The sequence below is a fragment of the Dermacentor variabilis genome, chromosome 6, assembly GCF_050947875.1.
Source record: "Dermacentor variabilis isolate Ectoservices chromosome 6, ASM5094787v1, whole genome shotgun sequence".
NCBI classification, from domain to species: Eukaryota; Metazoa; Arthropoda; class Arachnida; order Ixodida; family Ixodidae; genus Dermacentor; species Dermacentor variabilis.
Window position 1 is genome coordinate 101,254,428 of NC_134573.1, and position 16,580 is coordinate 101,271,007.

Genomic DNA, 16,580 nt, shown 5'->3' on the forward strand with positions numbered 1-16,580 from the left:
AAGATTAACTCATTAGACGCCGCTGATATTGAATTCGATTGTGGATTTTATGGCTCGTAGGCCTAACACGGCTAAGCTTGGCTGGTGAAGGCTAGTAAAGTTGGTTTGCTCAAAACTAAGCGCAACTAACTGTTTGCTGCTTACAGAATAACCTCTAAATTGTAATTAAACGCGAATACACGCAAGTCAAAATTATTATTCCTATCATACAATGGTATATTTTATTTAATTATTTCTAATAGCTTTTCTTTGACGCCGTAGTGGCGCTGTCAGCGCAAGACGCTATCCGCAAACGTAAAACCCTATTCTAAAACTCTTCACTCCTACGTGTCCCAACGCTAACACCCGCAAAGCTCTTTGGGGCCCCAAACTATTGGGGCCCCTATTCTAAAACTCCCTATTAAGCATCTTCATGACCATGATTTTTTCATCCCGACCCAGCATGGATTTCGCATGGGATTATCTTGTACCACTCAACTTACTCAATTCATACATCACGTTGCTATCGGCTTTAACAATATAGCACACAGATAGATGCTGTTTTTATTGATTTACGAAAGGCGTTTCACGTAGTCCCGCATGACTTACTTTTGCACAAACTGTCATTTCTTGGCCTCCCCGATTCACTTTACGCTTGGCTTGAAGATTATATGTATAAACGGCAGCATAAAGAGGTTGTGAACGGTGCGACGTCGAGAACGGTTAATATCTTATCAGGTGTGCCTCAAGGGTCGGTCCTTGGGCCGTTGCTGTTCCTTATCTTCATCAATGATTTAAGTGAAGGCCGTGTTTCGAATATCAGACTGTATGCGAATGGTTGCGTTGTGTACCATCCTGTGTTATCTGCCGAACATACGAGTGTGTTGCAGTTTGATCTCGAAAAAAATTGTTCCTGGTGTGCTAAATAGACGATGGATTTGAACGTAGCAAAGTGTTATAATGTTCAATTTAGGAAGAAAAATAAAAAAGGTGTCTAGTTCATCCTCTCTAAATAATGTTTTAGTGCAGTGCGTTGACGAAGTCAAATACCTACGTCACTTTAACGGCGGCATTAGGCTGGACATCCCACGTTGACATAACAAGCGCTTAAGCGTGCCGCCTTTGCGCCTTCTCCAGAGGAACTTCAAATATGCGCCCAAACCTTTGAAGGAAGCTTTGTATCATACAAATATTAGGCCGGTGTTAGAATACGCTTGCGCAGCATGGGACTCCTTCACAAACGTTCTTGAAGATAAGTTAGAGCGTGTTCAGAAAAGGGCTGCAAGATTCGTCACGGGCGTCTATGACTACAGAATTAGAGGTTCGCAAATCAGAGAAAATCTGGGCTGCAAGGTGCTGTCCACACGCAGAAAAATAATCAAGTTAAAGCTTTTACACAACATTAACAGCGGTAGCACAGGAATCGATAAGAACAAATATTTAAAATCACCTTATTATGAGTCTTAGAGACGCGACGATTCCAAGAAAATAAGGGCCTACCAAGGTCGTATTAATGTATCTAAGTTTTCATTCTTTCCGCGAACAATTGCAGAATGGAACTTGCTACCGGATGAGATAGTGTCTGCACCCAATTTTTCATCTGCCATAGAGAACTTTACATGAATCTGTTTTAGACAATATTTCCAGTGCGCCGTTTTATGCATTGTGTAACAAATTTTATAATCGGATGTTTTTGGTATTGGATGTGTTGTCTTTCTCTCTAATATGGATGATTGTATTTTTGATACGATAACTGGTATGACGCTGTTTTTCGCGAAGTTCAATCTTTGACGTTTATGTTTGTAATTAACCCCCCCCCCCCTCCCAACGATAATGCCCAACTCGGGTGCAGTGGGCGTTTGTAACAAAATAAATAAATAAACATCAATGTAATAACGTGATCAGCTGGTAGACGTCATTAGTAAGGACGTCTGTTCAAAACATCAGGGTTGATTACAAGCGACGTGACTGTTCGTTGATGTTGTCTCGTGTTCTTTTTCTCGCCTACGTGTTACTCCTTGCGCATAATAAGGCACTCTTGGTTATTATCATCAATAGAATGTTGTTGCGTGTATTAATTTCTTTGGTACGGTAACTAGCTGGGCGAGTCGCTAATAATTGCTTTCCTTAAGCAAACATGTTTTCACCGTGAGTGCATCGGCGTAGCCGGTGGCGTAGAGCTCCCAACCCGGACTCCATTAAACCTTACCTTCCCTATGTTGGACACATATTAAAATTTAAAATTTCTTTATTTCGAATAAACGAAACCCATTCTCTGTTACAGGATCCACCAACCATCGATATGAATCCAATTGTGCTGAAGATCAAGAAAGGCGTCGTAGTGAGGGTGGTGCCGCTGAAGGACCATGGTGCTTCTAAGAAGTGACAAGAAACGATACCTCCCTTGTGCACTGCTAGTCGTACTTTGGATAAACCCACTCATTGCAGCCGAATATCAGCTGCCGTGTTATCTACCGCATTTCGTCGATCGCACTTACGGTTATGCACAGCACTGATAAGAACGGGAAGAGGTATAGGGGCGTCAAAGTCCATTTGCGCGGCCAAATAGTGCGCTGCGGTTTTTTTTTAATTTTATGTAGATGCTTGACGGCAATCTAGATACTTTCAGTCTCCGAATAGTCCTTATGCTTAAACGAAACTGCGCAAGCAAGTATCAGTCAGCACGACTTTCGCACTGTGTGTGCTTTGTGCGATACTGGCTGAGTCAATAAAATTCCTGTCAATGTTGCGCATGAGCGTTTGTGATACGGAAAGTCTATCGAGAAGAAATGCAGGTTCGACGATTTGTGCGTCAACAAGCGTAGTGCTATATCTCCGACACACGCGCTGACCCAACCCCCAGTTCGCACGCCTTTAAAAATTTCCCTGCTGCTTGCGCTAAACAGTAGCAGTAGCAGTGTGTGGTTTCGGCTGCAGAGGCAGGCTACGAGAGACGACATAACGGAGGCCTTCAGAATGAGTTTGACACCTGGGCTCTTCTTTGTTTTACCTCCCCTCCCCTCCCCGATAAATAAATAAATAAATAAATAAATAAATAAATAAATAAATAAATAAATAAATAAATAAATAAATAAATAAATGCGCCGATTGCAAGTATACCAGCGTACGGGTTCGGTCACCCTTGTATGCTTACCCGCAAAGTCGCCCAAGTAAGCTCTCCGTAGAAAAGGTACTGCGTAACATAAAACGGACTTTCCACATAACCCCTAAACATATTGCTAAATATATTAATCCAAAAGGTTTCTTTGATTTATTCATTTTTCTTTGATTTAGCCATTCGGTACCACTGCGTGTGTGCAGATACTTGGCCAATCCTCGATAGTCTGATCGGTTAGTGCTGCGTCACGTGTACAAAACAGCGCGCATTAGAGCGACCACAAAGCTTAAATGACTAGCACATTTCGATAATTCTGCAAATGAACGATAGCTTCAAGAAATTGACAGTACATGAAGGTAACAGCAGCTTGATTGAGGGCGCAACTATTTAATCTAAAGCGCGACGGCACGATGGGCGCCAGCCTGTTAATGGCAAACGAAAGCACAATTCAAAGCATAAAGACGCAGGTGAGCAGACGAAGGTTACTTTCGTAGCTTGCTTGATTTAGTCAGGCTTTACTACATCTGCCGTCATCTAGCCCTTTGCCTATGTAATCTCGATCTTAACTTTCGTATTTAAAACCTCTATTACTATTCTGCATCGTTGCCTACATTTGCAATGACTCTGGTTGTATCTCTTCCCAGCTTTTCTTCCATCAAGCTGAACACACCACCGCCCCTCCACTGAAGAAGATGTTAAGCCTCTCAAGAATGGCCGTGGGGTGTGAATGAAGCGCAGTGAGCTCTTCTATCACCCTGCGGCGCTGCCATCTACTTTTTTGAGTCGCGGTGGAGTGTTGCGTTTTTTCTCTTAATTAAATTAGCATGCCAAGCGGTGAAGTCCGTGGCAATGGCTGCGGGATAAAGAGCGAAAGACGGCCGTGCCCGAACTTCCCGCCGTATTCGGAGGAGAACACGCCATAGCCTTCGATGCCATGGCTCTGCATACCGAGCCTGCATAGGAAGCGCCCAAGCTTTCTTTCATTTTTCTCGTTTGTGCTCCTGGAAACGTAGAAAGCATACATCGCTTGTTAAATAAACTACACGCATTACGGTAAGGTTCACCGTACTGGCATCTCAGTTCTAAAGAAAAAAAGATTGCCCACCTCGCTGTAGCAGAACGCTACGACGAAAAATACAAAGGCACCTCGAAGATCAATATTTGTGCTGAGAAAACGTACACTGTGAAACCCGATACTACCGCGCTGCTACCGCATACAGTAGCGGGCTTCTACCACTTGCTAACCAGACAGTTATCTTGGTTTCTCTAGATACTACGTATTCCTTGCAGGGTTCTTCGATTGTACTCTAGGGCGACCTCAATTGGATATATATAATGCATTAGTTCTGCTTAGACTCGATTACAGCAATGTTAGTTATCAACGTCGCACATATAAGCAATACCGACACCATAAGTTCACACCAATGTCCGCTTACCAACTCTGCTGGCGCTGGCTGTGACATGGACTTTCTGACCTGTCGTGTCAGGTTTCAAATGACGCATATATACAGGTTGTCCCACATAACTTGACCCAAAGTTTTAAAAGTGAAAGGCACTCCGGACGCGAGTTGAACCGAATGCATAATGTTGGCACTGGACTAGAGCTATACTCAGGCTACTTTTTTATTTTCTCCGTAACTAAAGCATTAGTTATATTTAATTAATCAACTGTTTAAGTACTGGCTGCAGACCCCAAGTGTGATACGCAAAGTTACAGAGCAGCTTTAGAAACCTCTCAATAAATTGTTTCGCACACGACACATTTCCTCCCCCCCCCCCCACGCGGTCCTTTTTTCCTGCGTTCCAAAGAAAGCCCGCGAAATATGAAAAAATACCACGTGACGGGGCGCTTGGGCACTGCTATTACGCTGCTCTCAAGCGTGCTATGGATGAACAAGATCGGCTGCAGCGATACTGGCCCGTGACAAGGCGTTATGCCTGGTGTAGGTATCTGGGCATGCGGCTCTTGTCGCATGACGGTGCAAATGTATGCTGCTGGTCGAGCGTTGCCGAAGCGATAAAGCGTCTAAGGCCGCGAAAAAGAAAAAAGACGAAAGCAGCATTTTGATTCTGCTTGAAAGAAGGAAAGGGCGAAGCACGTGAGGACGATGGAAAACGACGACGGCTGCTACAAATCTGGCCTTGTATGCAAAAGACCTTCTAGTAGTTTTCGAATTGAACGACGATGCTACAACTTTAAACTTTAGGGTACGAATAACAGCGGATAAATCACATGGGGACAAAACTAATGGTATAAAAAACCTTCGCTATATTCAAGGAAGATCACGCATGTCTTCTTCAGACGATGACTCTTTTCCCACTGGCCCCGTCTGCTCTCCTTCTCACTGTCTGCCAGACGTTCTTATTGATCTCGCTCCCGGCACGTGCGCATCGCGTCGTGTTCGCCGTATCGGGTGGCCTCGTCTGGCTTCACACTTGTGCACCGTGACCGGCGCGTCAGTCCCTGAGAGAGTGCGTCGGCAGGCTGTTCCAGTTTACAGGATGTATATCATATCTTATGTACCTCTTTTGAACCTATCCCAGCCAACGGCAATATATTCAGTGTTCCTCAGGCTCCCGTATCCCTGCGTGTTCTCCGCAGCAACGCTATTTGGCTGTGACCAACGTTGTGCAGCAGATATGGCTCACTCCAATGAGGAAACAGCGGATATGGTTTTGGCTCAAGGTACGTCAAGTGGACATAGAAGGCACGCAGTTGAGTTATTTCAACGCTGGCATCCATGTACACGTCCGAGCTCAATGACGATTGTGAGTGCATATGAAACGCTGAAACAGATATTCTGCCAAAGTTTTCTTCAGGCCCACATGCAAGTGTTCGTAGTTTGGGTGCTGAAGCTGGAGTGTCAGTCTTCAGTGTGGAGACTACTTGGGAAAGGGGCAACTTCATCCGTACCACGTGCAGCTGCACCAGATGGTGAAGCCCCGCGATTTTCAAAATCGAAAGGACTTTGCAAACTGGATTATAATCCAAACGGAAGTGGACCCAGGCTTTGTCAAGAAAATACTGTGACCCGATGAAGCTGCTTTCTCACGTAATGCCCAAGTGAACATCCACAACGCTCACTATTGGAGCGAAGAAAAACCTCAGTGGGATTTGAAGACACATCACCAATATCAGTGGTCGGTTAATGTGTGGTGTGGCATTTACGGTGGCACTATTATTGGCCCCGTGTTTTTTGATAACACGCTCACAGACGAAAGATGCGTCAACGACATCCTTGATGACCTTCAGGATTTTCTTTGCGAAGTTTCATTGGCTAGGATGAAGGATATTTGGTATCAGCATCATGGTGCTCCCGGGCATGGCAGCAGCAAAGCTTCACTGCCTTCTGTCCAATATCGCATTCGCATGTGGCAGCTGCATTTTCGTTGAAGAACTTTTTTTCCTAAGACCGTATGCCCATTTTGTCAATTAACGTCCATCGCAGTCACCGATGGCCTGTTCAATCGACCTCTGCGCGCGGAGAAGCCTTTGCCAATTAGTGCAACTTAAATTTGAGGGCCCTAAAGGCGCGGCGCGTTAACCGGCAGTAACGTGGTCATACCCTTGTCTCGATTACCACAGCCAGTTCGTCGAAGGCCTTGATCCAACATGCCCAGATTGTGGCGCCGCTTGTGCGTTAGATCACATGCTCTGGCATGTGATCCCTCATTACAGGGTCATCAACGCACGACCGAAGTGGAGTGGAGCTCCATGCTCAAGAGCTCAGCCCTTCTACATCAACACAGGGCCGTCCAGAGGGCCCGCGACGCGGCGGTGAGGTTAGGCCTACCCGCCCCGATGTGGGACCGGCCCGCTGCTCTACCGCCTTGAGCGGTAGCGTACCTCAGGACCTAAATAATGTTCTCTGCTCGTCTGTCTGTCGCGCACTTTAAATAAAGGCTGGAAAGAAATGAACATGGCAGCTATCGTAGCATAGACGAAACAACCCGATGTTTCTGAACAAGCGCCACAATTTTTGTATCAAAAATTTTTCGCTAGAGTTAATATTTTAAAAGTTAATTCAGCAATCTTTGTTAATTACCCAGCTTGGCGGATTGAACAAACATGACGCGCTTCATATGGTTAGAACAATACTGCGCTAATTCAACACGCGTAGCGCCTCTTTGTTTATTATTATTACGTGGCCCAATTAGCTGAAACATTCTGTATTATTCTGAGTGTATTTCAAGTATTTATTTAATGTGCCGATGCGACGTTCAAAGCGATCTGCGATGGGGACACAGTGCATGCGCCGAGGGCCGGCAGCTTCGTATACGCTGTGTTTTCGATGTTTAGTTCGCGTTGAAGCGAGAGACAGAACGGAGGTCAATTCGCTCGCTGCTGCTGCCGCGCTTTCTCCCTCGAGTGTTTTGGCAGCGAGTTTCCGCAGTCATCGAGCAGCGAGATGTGCTCATGTTCATCTGAGCGCGCGTGACACCACGCTTGTTAACTCAGCTACTAAGCGAATGCTTACAACCTTATACTGCCGATAAAGCTTCTATCCTGATTTCGTATAGCTGTGTAATAACTTGCTATCGCAATCGATGCTTCACCTTTCCAGAGAAACTGCGACATTTTTTTTCTCGAGTGATATATATAAACGAAACTCTATAAACGAAATTGACTAAGAGAGTAGTACTTGTTAACGACTTTTGTCTACAGGCAGTGCGTAGACCTCATATAGTAAAGAAATGCCTAAATAAAGAAAGCCACCTCTAAAAAGTACACAAAATATCTGTAGGCTCTCTAAAGTTTGTTGTTTGAAAAGGTCGATAGCGCTTTCGTTCCTGTATAAGGCGATGTCTAGCATGAGATAACAGGATCTAGTCAATACATTTCGCTTAGGAACATGGTCAGCGAAGCACTTAGCCATGGTTTCTCGCGCGAGCTTGAACAGCGTGGTTTTGCCACAGTGCCTGGCCCCTAGCTGCTGCTCAGCCGAACTCTGGCGCACGTAGCGGGGAAACGAGAGATAAAAACCAATAAATGCAACACCAACCAACAGCTGCTGTATAAGGGCTCTTCCGGTGGTGGATGATGACATCCGCACAAAATCGCAATTTGTTTTCCGTGCTGTCTCTCCTCATAATTTTTTAATGTGGCATAAAAGGTTTTCTGCCGCTTTAATTGACATTGTCGCAGCTTTCAGCCGCTAAACGACAGAGGTCATGACCACTCAGAACAAGTACGCAGTGAGACAAAGGTATACATTCAAATGGTCGCTTTCGAGAACTTTATCAGCTCGATGTATACATTCGGCTGCTCAAAATCGACTGCACGAAGCACATTAGCCTGGTTCATACGGAGCGCTGCGTTAAGGTTCACAGCGCTTGGAGGCGCTCTCACTTTTGAGTTCGCATCGCAGCGGAGACCTTGCAGAATTCCGGTCACCTGGTTCCTCAGACTGCTATTCCAGAGCAATTAGAGGAGCCAGGTTGACGAGCTAAACGAGAAGAAGTAGGAGCCAGCTAAACGTTCGGTTCGGTGCATTAGCACAAGCTATTGGGCCAGTTGGTGCATGATAAACTTGAAACAGGTGGCACCAGCGTGCTACCAGCCTGTGTGCGCGTCCTTTGTGTTTCGATGGCACCCCTTTTTCGAGTTCGGCTCGGGCACGCTCTCTCTGTTCCCACTCCTGAGAGTGCCTCGTATCTTTGCTAATCTTCTCGGAGTGCGGTAGCAAACAGTCGTACGCGCCATAATGGTAAATTCGACTGGTTTCGGCCGCGCTCCAATCCGGATTGCAACGATGCTGAGTACGCTGAGCCGCTCACCAGAGTGATTGCGGACCGGAAGTGGAAACACGTTAGCGCTGATTCTGTTGCAAACAAGCACGGCGGGTGCCCAAGGCATGCACACGGCGCTCCACCATCGCTATTCTTCAGCCTCGCACGCGCCAGACGCCGCACCAACACACCAGAACGCCGTACCGGAGGTCTGAGGTCCCTTCAGAATGTGGTCACCACGACTATGTAGCACCCACTTGGCCGGAATCGAACGGAACGTCGCGCCGCGGCAGGGCATCGAATCCGCTACCTCGTGTTCACTACCGAAACGGCAAGCTACTTAGCCGCTGCGAGGAGTCAAGAGAAATGCGTCAGAATAGCAACTACATGGGCAAATGCCCGAAGTGGCCTACCCAAGGCAACGTTCGCGGTAATTTCACGCAGCTTGTGAGATGCTGACCACAAATGGAGCTTTCTATAATTAAGAGTTGGTGCGTTTTTCTTTGAAGCTTTCCCTTGTAGTGACTGCGGTGTGAACAATCAGTAATGCCTAAACACTGTTTCGGCCTTGCGTTGGAGCGTAAGATGATGAGTGAAAAAAAGAGGGGCGCAGTACTGTGCGGATGCTTTAATGATAAGCATAATTACGATTTATTTCCATGTTTTATAGATCGTCGGGCCGGCTATAATAATTTAATTCTCACCGACAATGCAATGCCAGCGAGCGTATATCTCTGATGTATATAAAACAATAAAAGCTGTGCTTATAATGTCGGCTTATAGGTATGTCGAAAGATTTCTGTAGTACTTTACAATATTCAGCGGACGGACGGACGGACGGACGGACGGACGGACGGACGGACGGACGGACGGACAGACAGACAGACAGACAGACAGACAGACAGACAGACAGACAGACAGACAGACAGACAGACAGACAGACAGACAGACAGACGACGAACTTTATTTATTCCTGAGGAGCTACTGTCAGGACCTCCTAACGGGAGGCCATTGTAGCCGCTGGCCGCGCCTACGTAAAGGACAGAACGCCGCGACGCTCCGCTCTTTCCTGGGCCCTCTGGATAGCCTGGGCTTGCTTTCCGAGTACCGTGCTTGTGATGGCCTTCTCCCATTCGGCTTCGCTGGAGAGGAAGTCGTTAGGCAACGCGGGACATCGCCAGAGCATGTGAGCCATTGAGCAAAAGGTTTCAGTGCAGTCGGGACAACTAGGGTCCACATCCTAGTACATCCTACTGAGGAATCCCCGCGACGGGAAAGATCCCGTCTGCAGCATTCTAAGTGTAGCTGACTGACCTCTACTGAGCTTCGGGTGAGGCAGAGGATAAATTCTCCGACCAAGTTGGTAATGTTTAGTAATTTCATTAAATGTGAGGAGTGGATCGTTTTGCTGAGTCCCTTCCTGCCCCTCCGGAACCTCCAGACCGTCGCGGCGCGTGAGTTCTCGCGCACGGTCGTGAGCAAGCTCGTTGAGGTTTGGGAAGCCATCGAGAACGTTCGTCCCCATGTGTGCGGGGAACCACGTGATATAATGAAAACCGGGGCAAGCTCTTTTCTCTAAAATAGAGGCCGCTTCTCGTGCGAGGTTACCCGACTCGAAAGCTCTGATTGCGTCTCTCGAGTCAGTGTAAATGTAGGAACGCTCTGGGTCACACAAGGCCAGCGCAACCGCAATTTGCTCTGCTATACTCGCGGTGGCCGCTCTGACCGCGGCCGAGGAGCGAAGCACCCCCCGCCCGTCTACAACCGACAACGCGAACACTCTCCTGTTCCCGTACTGCGCCGCATCGACAAAGACCGCGGAGTGTCTGTCATCTCTAACTTTCTTCAATATGGCTCGTGCACGGGCTTTACGTCTATCCTCGTTATGCTCTGGATGTACGTTCCGCGGGAAGGGCCTCACCAGGTAGGTCGCCCTCGTTTCTCGTGTCAATGTTAAGCGCCGGTCCTCCATTATCCTAGGGGCCTTGCCAACCTCGTCGAGAATTCGCCTGCCAGCTTGGGTCGACGATAGCCTAACCGCCTGGGCAGTGACCTGTGCCTTTATGATCTCGTCTATGCTATTGTGCATACCGAGTTGATCTAGCCTTTCGGAGTTCGTGGCAATAGGCAAGCCTAGCACTTTCTTGATGCTCTTGCGCATGAGTGTATTTAATTTGGCCTTTTCCGTTTTTGTCCACACTAGAGCTGACGCCACATAGTTAATATGGCTCATGAGGAACGCGTTGTACATCCGAAGGAGGTTGTCTTCACCTAACCCCTTCTTTCGTTTGGACACCCTAGCAATTAGCCGCAACATATTCTCCGTTTTGGCTGTAACGTGGGTAATTGTTCTGGCATTACAGCCCCTCGCGTCTATGAGCAGGCCTAGGATCTTAACTGAGTCGACTCTAGGAATTTTCTGCCCATTATTCGCGTATAATGCCACGGGTAGCTGGTAGAGGTAGCTGGCAAGGGGATCTATCCCGATCCCCTTGCCTTGCGGGTCTGTAAAGCAACAGCTCCGATTTACTCGTAGACAGCTTGAGACCTGTGTCCGCGAGGTAAGCCTCCGTCTCGTCCAAGGCCGCTTGTAGAGCTTGCTCCATTTAAGCTAGGGAGCCCCCTGGGCCCCAGATCGTGATGTCATCTGCGTAAAGTGCGTGACCTATGCCCTGGAGGCCGCCCAGCCTATCTGATAGACCCTTCACGACTATATTGAAGAGCAGTGGCGCGGTGACTTATCCCTGAGGGGTACCCCGAGCTCCCAATCCGTACACGCTCGGCCGTATCTGCCCCACCTGAATAGTAGCAGTTCTATTCATGAGAAAGGACCTGACAAAGGCCTGGAATTTGACTCCCAGGCCTATCCCGGCCGTGGCTTGCAGAATGTATCTATGAAACGCTGTGTCGAACGCCTTATTGAGATCCAGGGCGAGAATTCCTCTCACGTCCCGGGTGCCGCTATCAAAAATCTCCTTCCTTAGCATTAGCATAACCTCCTGTGTCGATAGGCCGGGCCGTAAACCAACCATATTATGTGGGAAGATGCTTCTGCGCTCTATGTACCCGGAAACCCTGTTCAAGATCGCGTGCTCTGCTACCTTGCCTATGCACGAGGTTAGTGATATTGGCCTCATGTTGTCCAAATGAAGGGGTTTTCCTGGTTTAGGGTTGAGTGTCACTATAGCCGACCTCCATCCGTCAGGCACCTATCCTGTCTCCCATACCCTGTTGACCTCCTTAGTTAGTAGTCCCACTGCTTTATCGTCCAGGTTTCGTAATAGCCTGTTGGAAACTTTATCCGGACCCGGAGCCGATCTGCAGTTTAAATTGTAGATCACCGCCCTGATCTCCGATTCTGTGAAAGCCGCGTCCAGTACCTCTACCGTCGCGCACTCGATCTGCGCATAATCCTCTTCCTGTGTCGGCCCTATAGGAAGGTATCTATCCGCGATCACATTCAAAAGTGACTCTTCACTACCTCCCTCCCGTTTGTGCTGGTGTATGACTTTACTAAGTGTTTGCCTTTGATTATGCTTTGTCTGCGCGTCACCCAGGAAGTGCTTGAGGAGGTTCCACTTCCCTCCTGAGCGCATGGACCCGTCTACTGCCGCGCAGACCTCATCCCATTGTAGCCTATTGAGCTCCGCGAAATATCTCTCGATCTCTCTATTAAGCTCCGCAACCTTTTTCCTCAGGCTACGATTTAACCTTTGTGTTTTTCACCTCATCAGAATTGACGATTTCGCCTCCAAGAGATCCGCTAGGTTCGGATCCATTCTTAGGACCTCCGCTTCTGTTTGTACTACCTTATTAACCCTCTCGACGTCCTCCGTTAGCGATTCCATAGCCGCGTCAAACGAGGAAAATGTGCTCATTCGCTGCTTCCTAAGTTTCCTGAACTCCTCCCAGTCCGTGACTCGAAATACCCTGGCCGGTCGGGTGTCCACCGTTAATTTTACCGCTACTATGAAGTGGTCACTGCCCAGGTTCTCCTGCTTATTGGCCCACGTTACGTTACCTACGTTACTTACACAGGCCAAATCAGGCATTGAGTCTCGCGCAACTGACGTGCCCAGCCTAGTGGGGAACCCTGGGTCCGTGATTACTGAAAATGCAAGATCATCCAGGATCCTCGCCAGGTTCTCTCCTTTTACAGTCCATCTGGCGTAGCCCCATGCATTATGAGGGGCGTTAAAGTCCCCAGCAACTATCAGAGGAGAGTGTTTGGCTATCGACGTCGCCTTCCTAAGCAGGGAGTTAAACGTCTGTCTCTGGTCCGACGGCGGGCTATAGACATTAAGCACAAAGACGCTCTGCTTGAGACGCTCGTGCGGTATAACCTCCACGAAAAGGGCCTCCATCTTACCCCGTCCAGATTGGATTGAATGTTCAATAAAGGCTAGATTTTTTTTTATCATCGTAGCTAGTCCTCTGCCTCCCTCGTTCCTGACCGACACAGTGTTGAAGCCAGAAAGGGTAGGGCCGTTACATAGTGTCTCCTGTAATAACAAAGTCTGCGGTTTTTCTACCTCAGTCGCCAAAAGTTGCCGTAGCGGAGCCTAGCACCTTTGAAAGCTAGCGCAGTTCCACTGCCATATTACCAGCTCTTTGTGATCGCCCGCCATGATGCTACAACAACATACCTTGCGCCACAGCCGGAGCAACCTCGGAGTGATTCACTGCCTTGATTTGCGCTCGGACCTTGGCTTTGGCCTTAATCGCCGCCTTTTTTTCTAGTACGGTCGCTCTTTGGACCAAAAGCTTTACGCTTTCCTGATTTTCTCTACTTATCCTTAGTAGTTCCTCCAACATCTTTCTTTGCTGGACCTCTCCCTCAGACGTTTCCGAGTCGCTCTTTAGTGAGTCCTACGCGGGGTATATGTTCGACTACCTGTGGCGTCTGGTCGCTCGCCTCTATTTCAATGGACTTTGGGTTTGCCTTGGCGGCTTTGAGTCGGCGTACCTCCTCTCTAAGCTCCTTAACTTCTTTAAGTAATGCGTCCACGTGTGACCCACTACCATGCTCTGGCGAAGCCGACCGCGTTACCTCCGTGGGTCTCTGTAGCTCCTTCTTCTCCCCTTTGACACGATCCGCCCAGGTAGGCTCCTCCTGGATCCGCACGCTGGACACCGAGCGCCCTCTTGATCTGGAGCGCTGCCTGATTGCACCGTGCTTCTACGCAGCTGGCGTGCGAGAACGGCTTCTTTCGGTGCTGCGATCCTGCACAGCTGGCGTACGCAAGCGGCTTCTGCCGCCCGCCGTGATGACGTCGGTTCCCAGCTTCAGCTGCTCGGCGCGTCGACGCCACTGCCGCCGTCTTCTTGTGACGATATATGGAGCTTGAAATTTGTCCCTACACTCTTTGGCCGCTGTGGGGTGCGGGCCACCGCACAACGTGCATTGCGGATCGCACTGGTGATCTTCCGCTGGCAATCGTTTGCCGCAGGTGCGACACCACTTGCTTCCCGGGTTGGGACACACGTCAGCCCGGTGTCCCAGTCCTCCGCAACAGTAGCAGACTTCGGTGTGGCGTCGGTAGAGCGTGCAGCGAAACATGCTCGCGCCGCATGACACGCAGTTGGGCACCCTCATTCCCTCGAAAAGTACCACCACCGCTGTAGTGTTCTTGATCCGCCTGGCCTCCAAAGCGCCCGGATTCCGATTATTTACAATTCTCGCTCTGAGTTGAGCCTCGCTGACTTCCACGTCGACTCCTCCTATGACTCCTCTACACGTATTCTCGGGTGGGGCCAGGTACGCCGCCACCCCAAACGTGCCTTCACCGAGCCTAATTTGCTGCACTCGGGCGTACGCGTCCGCGTTTTTCTCGTGAGGAGTACACACGACAAAAATGTTCTGAACTACACTGGGACACATCGTATCCTCTTCGATTGCGGCCGGAGCCAAGGATGCCGCCATGGCCAAGGCTTGCTCAAAGCGTATTTTACTGACGTGGTTGACATTCAGGCCGTCGCGTGGTCTGACAATGATGCGAAAAGTGTCCCTCGGCAGTCGAGGCAGCCTCGAAGCAGCGGTGACGCGTCGTATCACGTCGCGTGATGCGGCGGTGCGGCCGCCGTCCCTCCGTCTTCCACTTGTATTTCCACCGTCTTGACCCGAAGAATATTCTTCCCTGCGCCTGCCGGGCCGGCTGCCGTACGCCACCTTCCATCCCGCGTCGCATGCCTCTTCTTGAGTAATCTCTTGTCCTTCCACAACGTCCATCCTGGATTCAAAGTCCCACATGCGCGGAAGTAGGTGTAAGCCTACCCTCGCCGTGTTTAAAACACTTGCAGAACGGCAAAATGTCCTCCCACCGACGAAAATCCGGTATCGGCAGAGTCCTCTTGACGTTCCACGTCGATTAAGGCATAACTCGCCCGTTTTCGCAGGGAGACCCAGTCGAAAACATTGATGAAAGCTGGAGCCGATTTCAAAGCGTCCGCACTAGTCGACTTCTTCCTCCCCTTCCCATATTCAGCGGATTCTTTCATTTTCATTATTCTTGGGGCACAGGGTATGTGCCAGGGGGAATGTGCTAAATCTTGGCCAACCCTTCGTATCCTCTTATTCAACAGATGGTCACTTCCAAGAGGGGGGGTTGTGCGCACTTATTATACGTAAAAGTTACAGTTTCGCCCAATAGACAGAATTGATTTATTTATTTTTATTTATTTACAAATACTGCAATGCCTTTACGAGATTTTTGCAGGATGGGGATACATCATTATGACATGATTAGCAGAGCAAACAAAAGAAAAATTACATGTACTAGTAAAAAGACAATACAGATATCATGAAATAAAAGATACGCTTCGAGTACAACTGAATCAATACATCTACTGCAAGTGCAAATGTAACAGAGCGAAAAATAAGGAAATTACACAATATGGGACATAAACAAATTCAGCGATGGCTGCAACACCACATCGTTGGACAGCTGATTCCATTCAGTTACGACCCTGGGAAAAAAATGAGTATTTAAAGCAATTTTTTGCGGCTAGTGAAGGGGGTAATTGTTAGTGCATGCCGTTGCCTTGTATAGTATAACCCGTTGAAAAGGAAATAATCTCGGAAATATCTACGCTGGAGTATCCCCTAATGAGCTGAAACAAAAATTTTAATCTGAGAACACTATTTCTTTGGGTTAGAGTTGGCAGATTGGCTCTGTTTAGCAAGGCTGTCATCGACGTGCGCCCAAAGCTGTTATATATATATAACGAACCGCCCGCTATTGAATACCTACTACTTTATTAATATATATTTAGTGAATGGATACCATATTATAGATGCATAATCTAAAAGCAGCTGCACAACTGCGTTAAATACAAAAAGGCGAACTTCAGGTGTTGTCAGTCTCAAAGCCCTCCTGAGAAAGAAAAGCTTTTGATTGGCGGAATTGCACACAGTGTTGATGTGTTTGTTCCATCTAAGATCTTTAGAAATCCAAATACCAAGACATTTTATGCGCTCAACCTCAGATAGCAAGACATTACACGCCGAGTACTTGAAGTGCAGGTTGCTAAGCTTGCGCGAAAGTTTCATAAGTACAGTTTTCTCAAAATTGATAGCCATTTGCCAGTCACTACACCATTTCACAACTTTTTCAAAGGCTTCATTTAGTCGTAGTTGGTCACTGACGCTATCTATTTCTGAATACATTACACAGTCATCCGCATATAGTCTAATTTTCACGGGAACGTCATTAAGGATATCATTAATAAAAACTAGAAACAACAGTGGTCCGAG

General features: G+C 48.0%; 1 protein-coding gene and 1 pseudogene across 1 annotated transcript in view; both read left to right on the forward strand.

Annotated features, from left to right (window-relative positions):
- LOC142586235 (thromboxane-A synthase-like) overlaps positions 1 to 2,693 on the forward strand; it is a 41,952-nt pseudogene extending 39,259 nt beyond the window's left edge.
- Positions 2,694 to 5,838: 3,145 nt separating this feature from the next.
- Positions 5,839 to 16,580, forward strand: part of LOC142586236 (thromboxane-A synthase-like) — a 69,139-nt gene continuing 58,397 nt past the window's right edge. The window contains exons 1-3 of the mRNA XM_075697487.1: positions 5,839 to 5,866; positions 6,777 to 6,880; positions 13,930 to 14,099. Of these exons, the coding sequence (XP_075553602.1) occupies positions 5,839 to 5,866; positions 6,777 to 6,880; positions 13,930 to 14,099 (302 nt within the window). The remainder of the gene's footprint in view (positions 5,867 to 6,776; positions 6,881 to 13,929; positions 14,100 to 16,580) is intronic.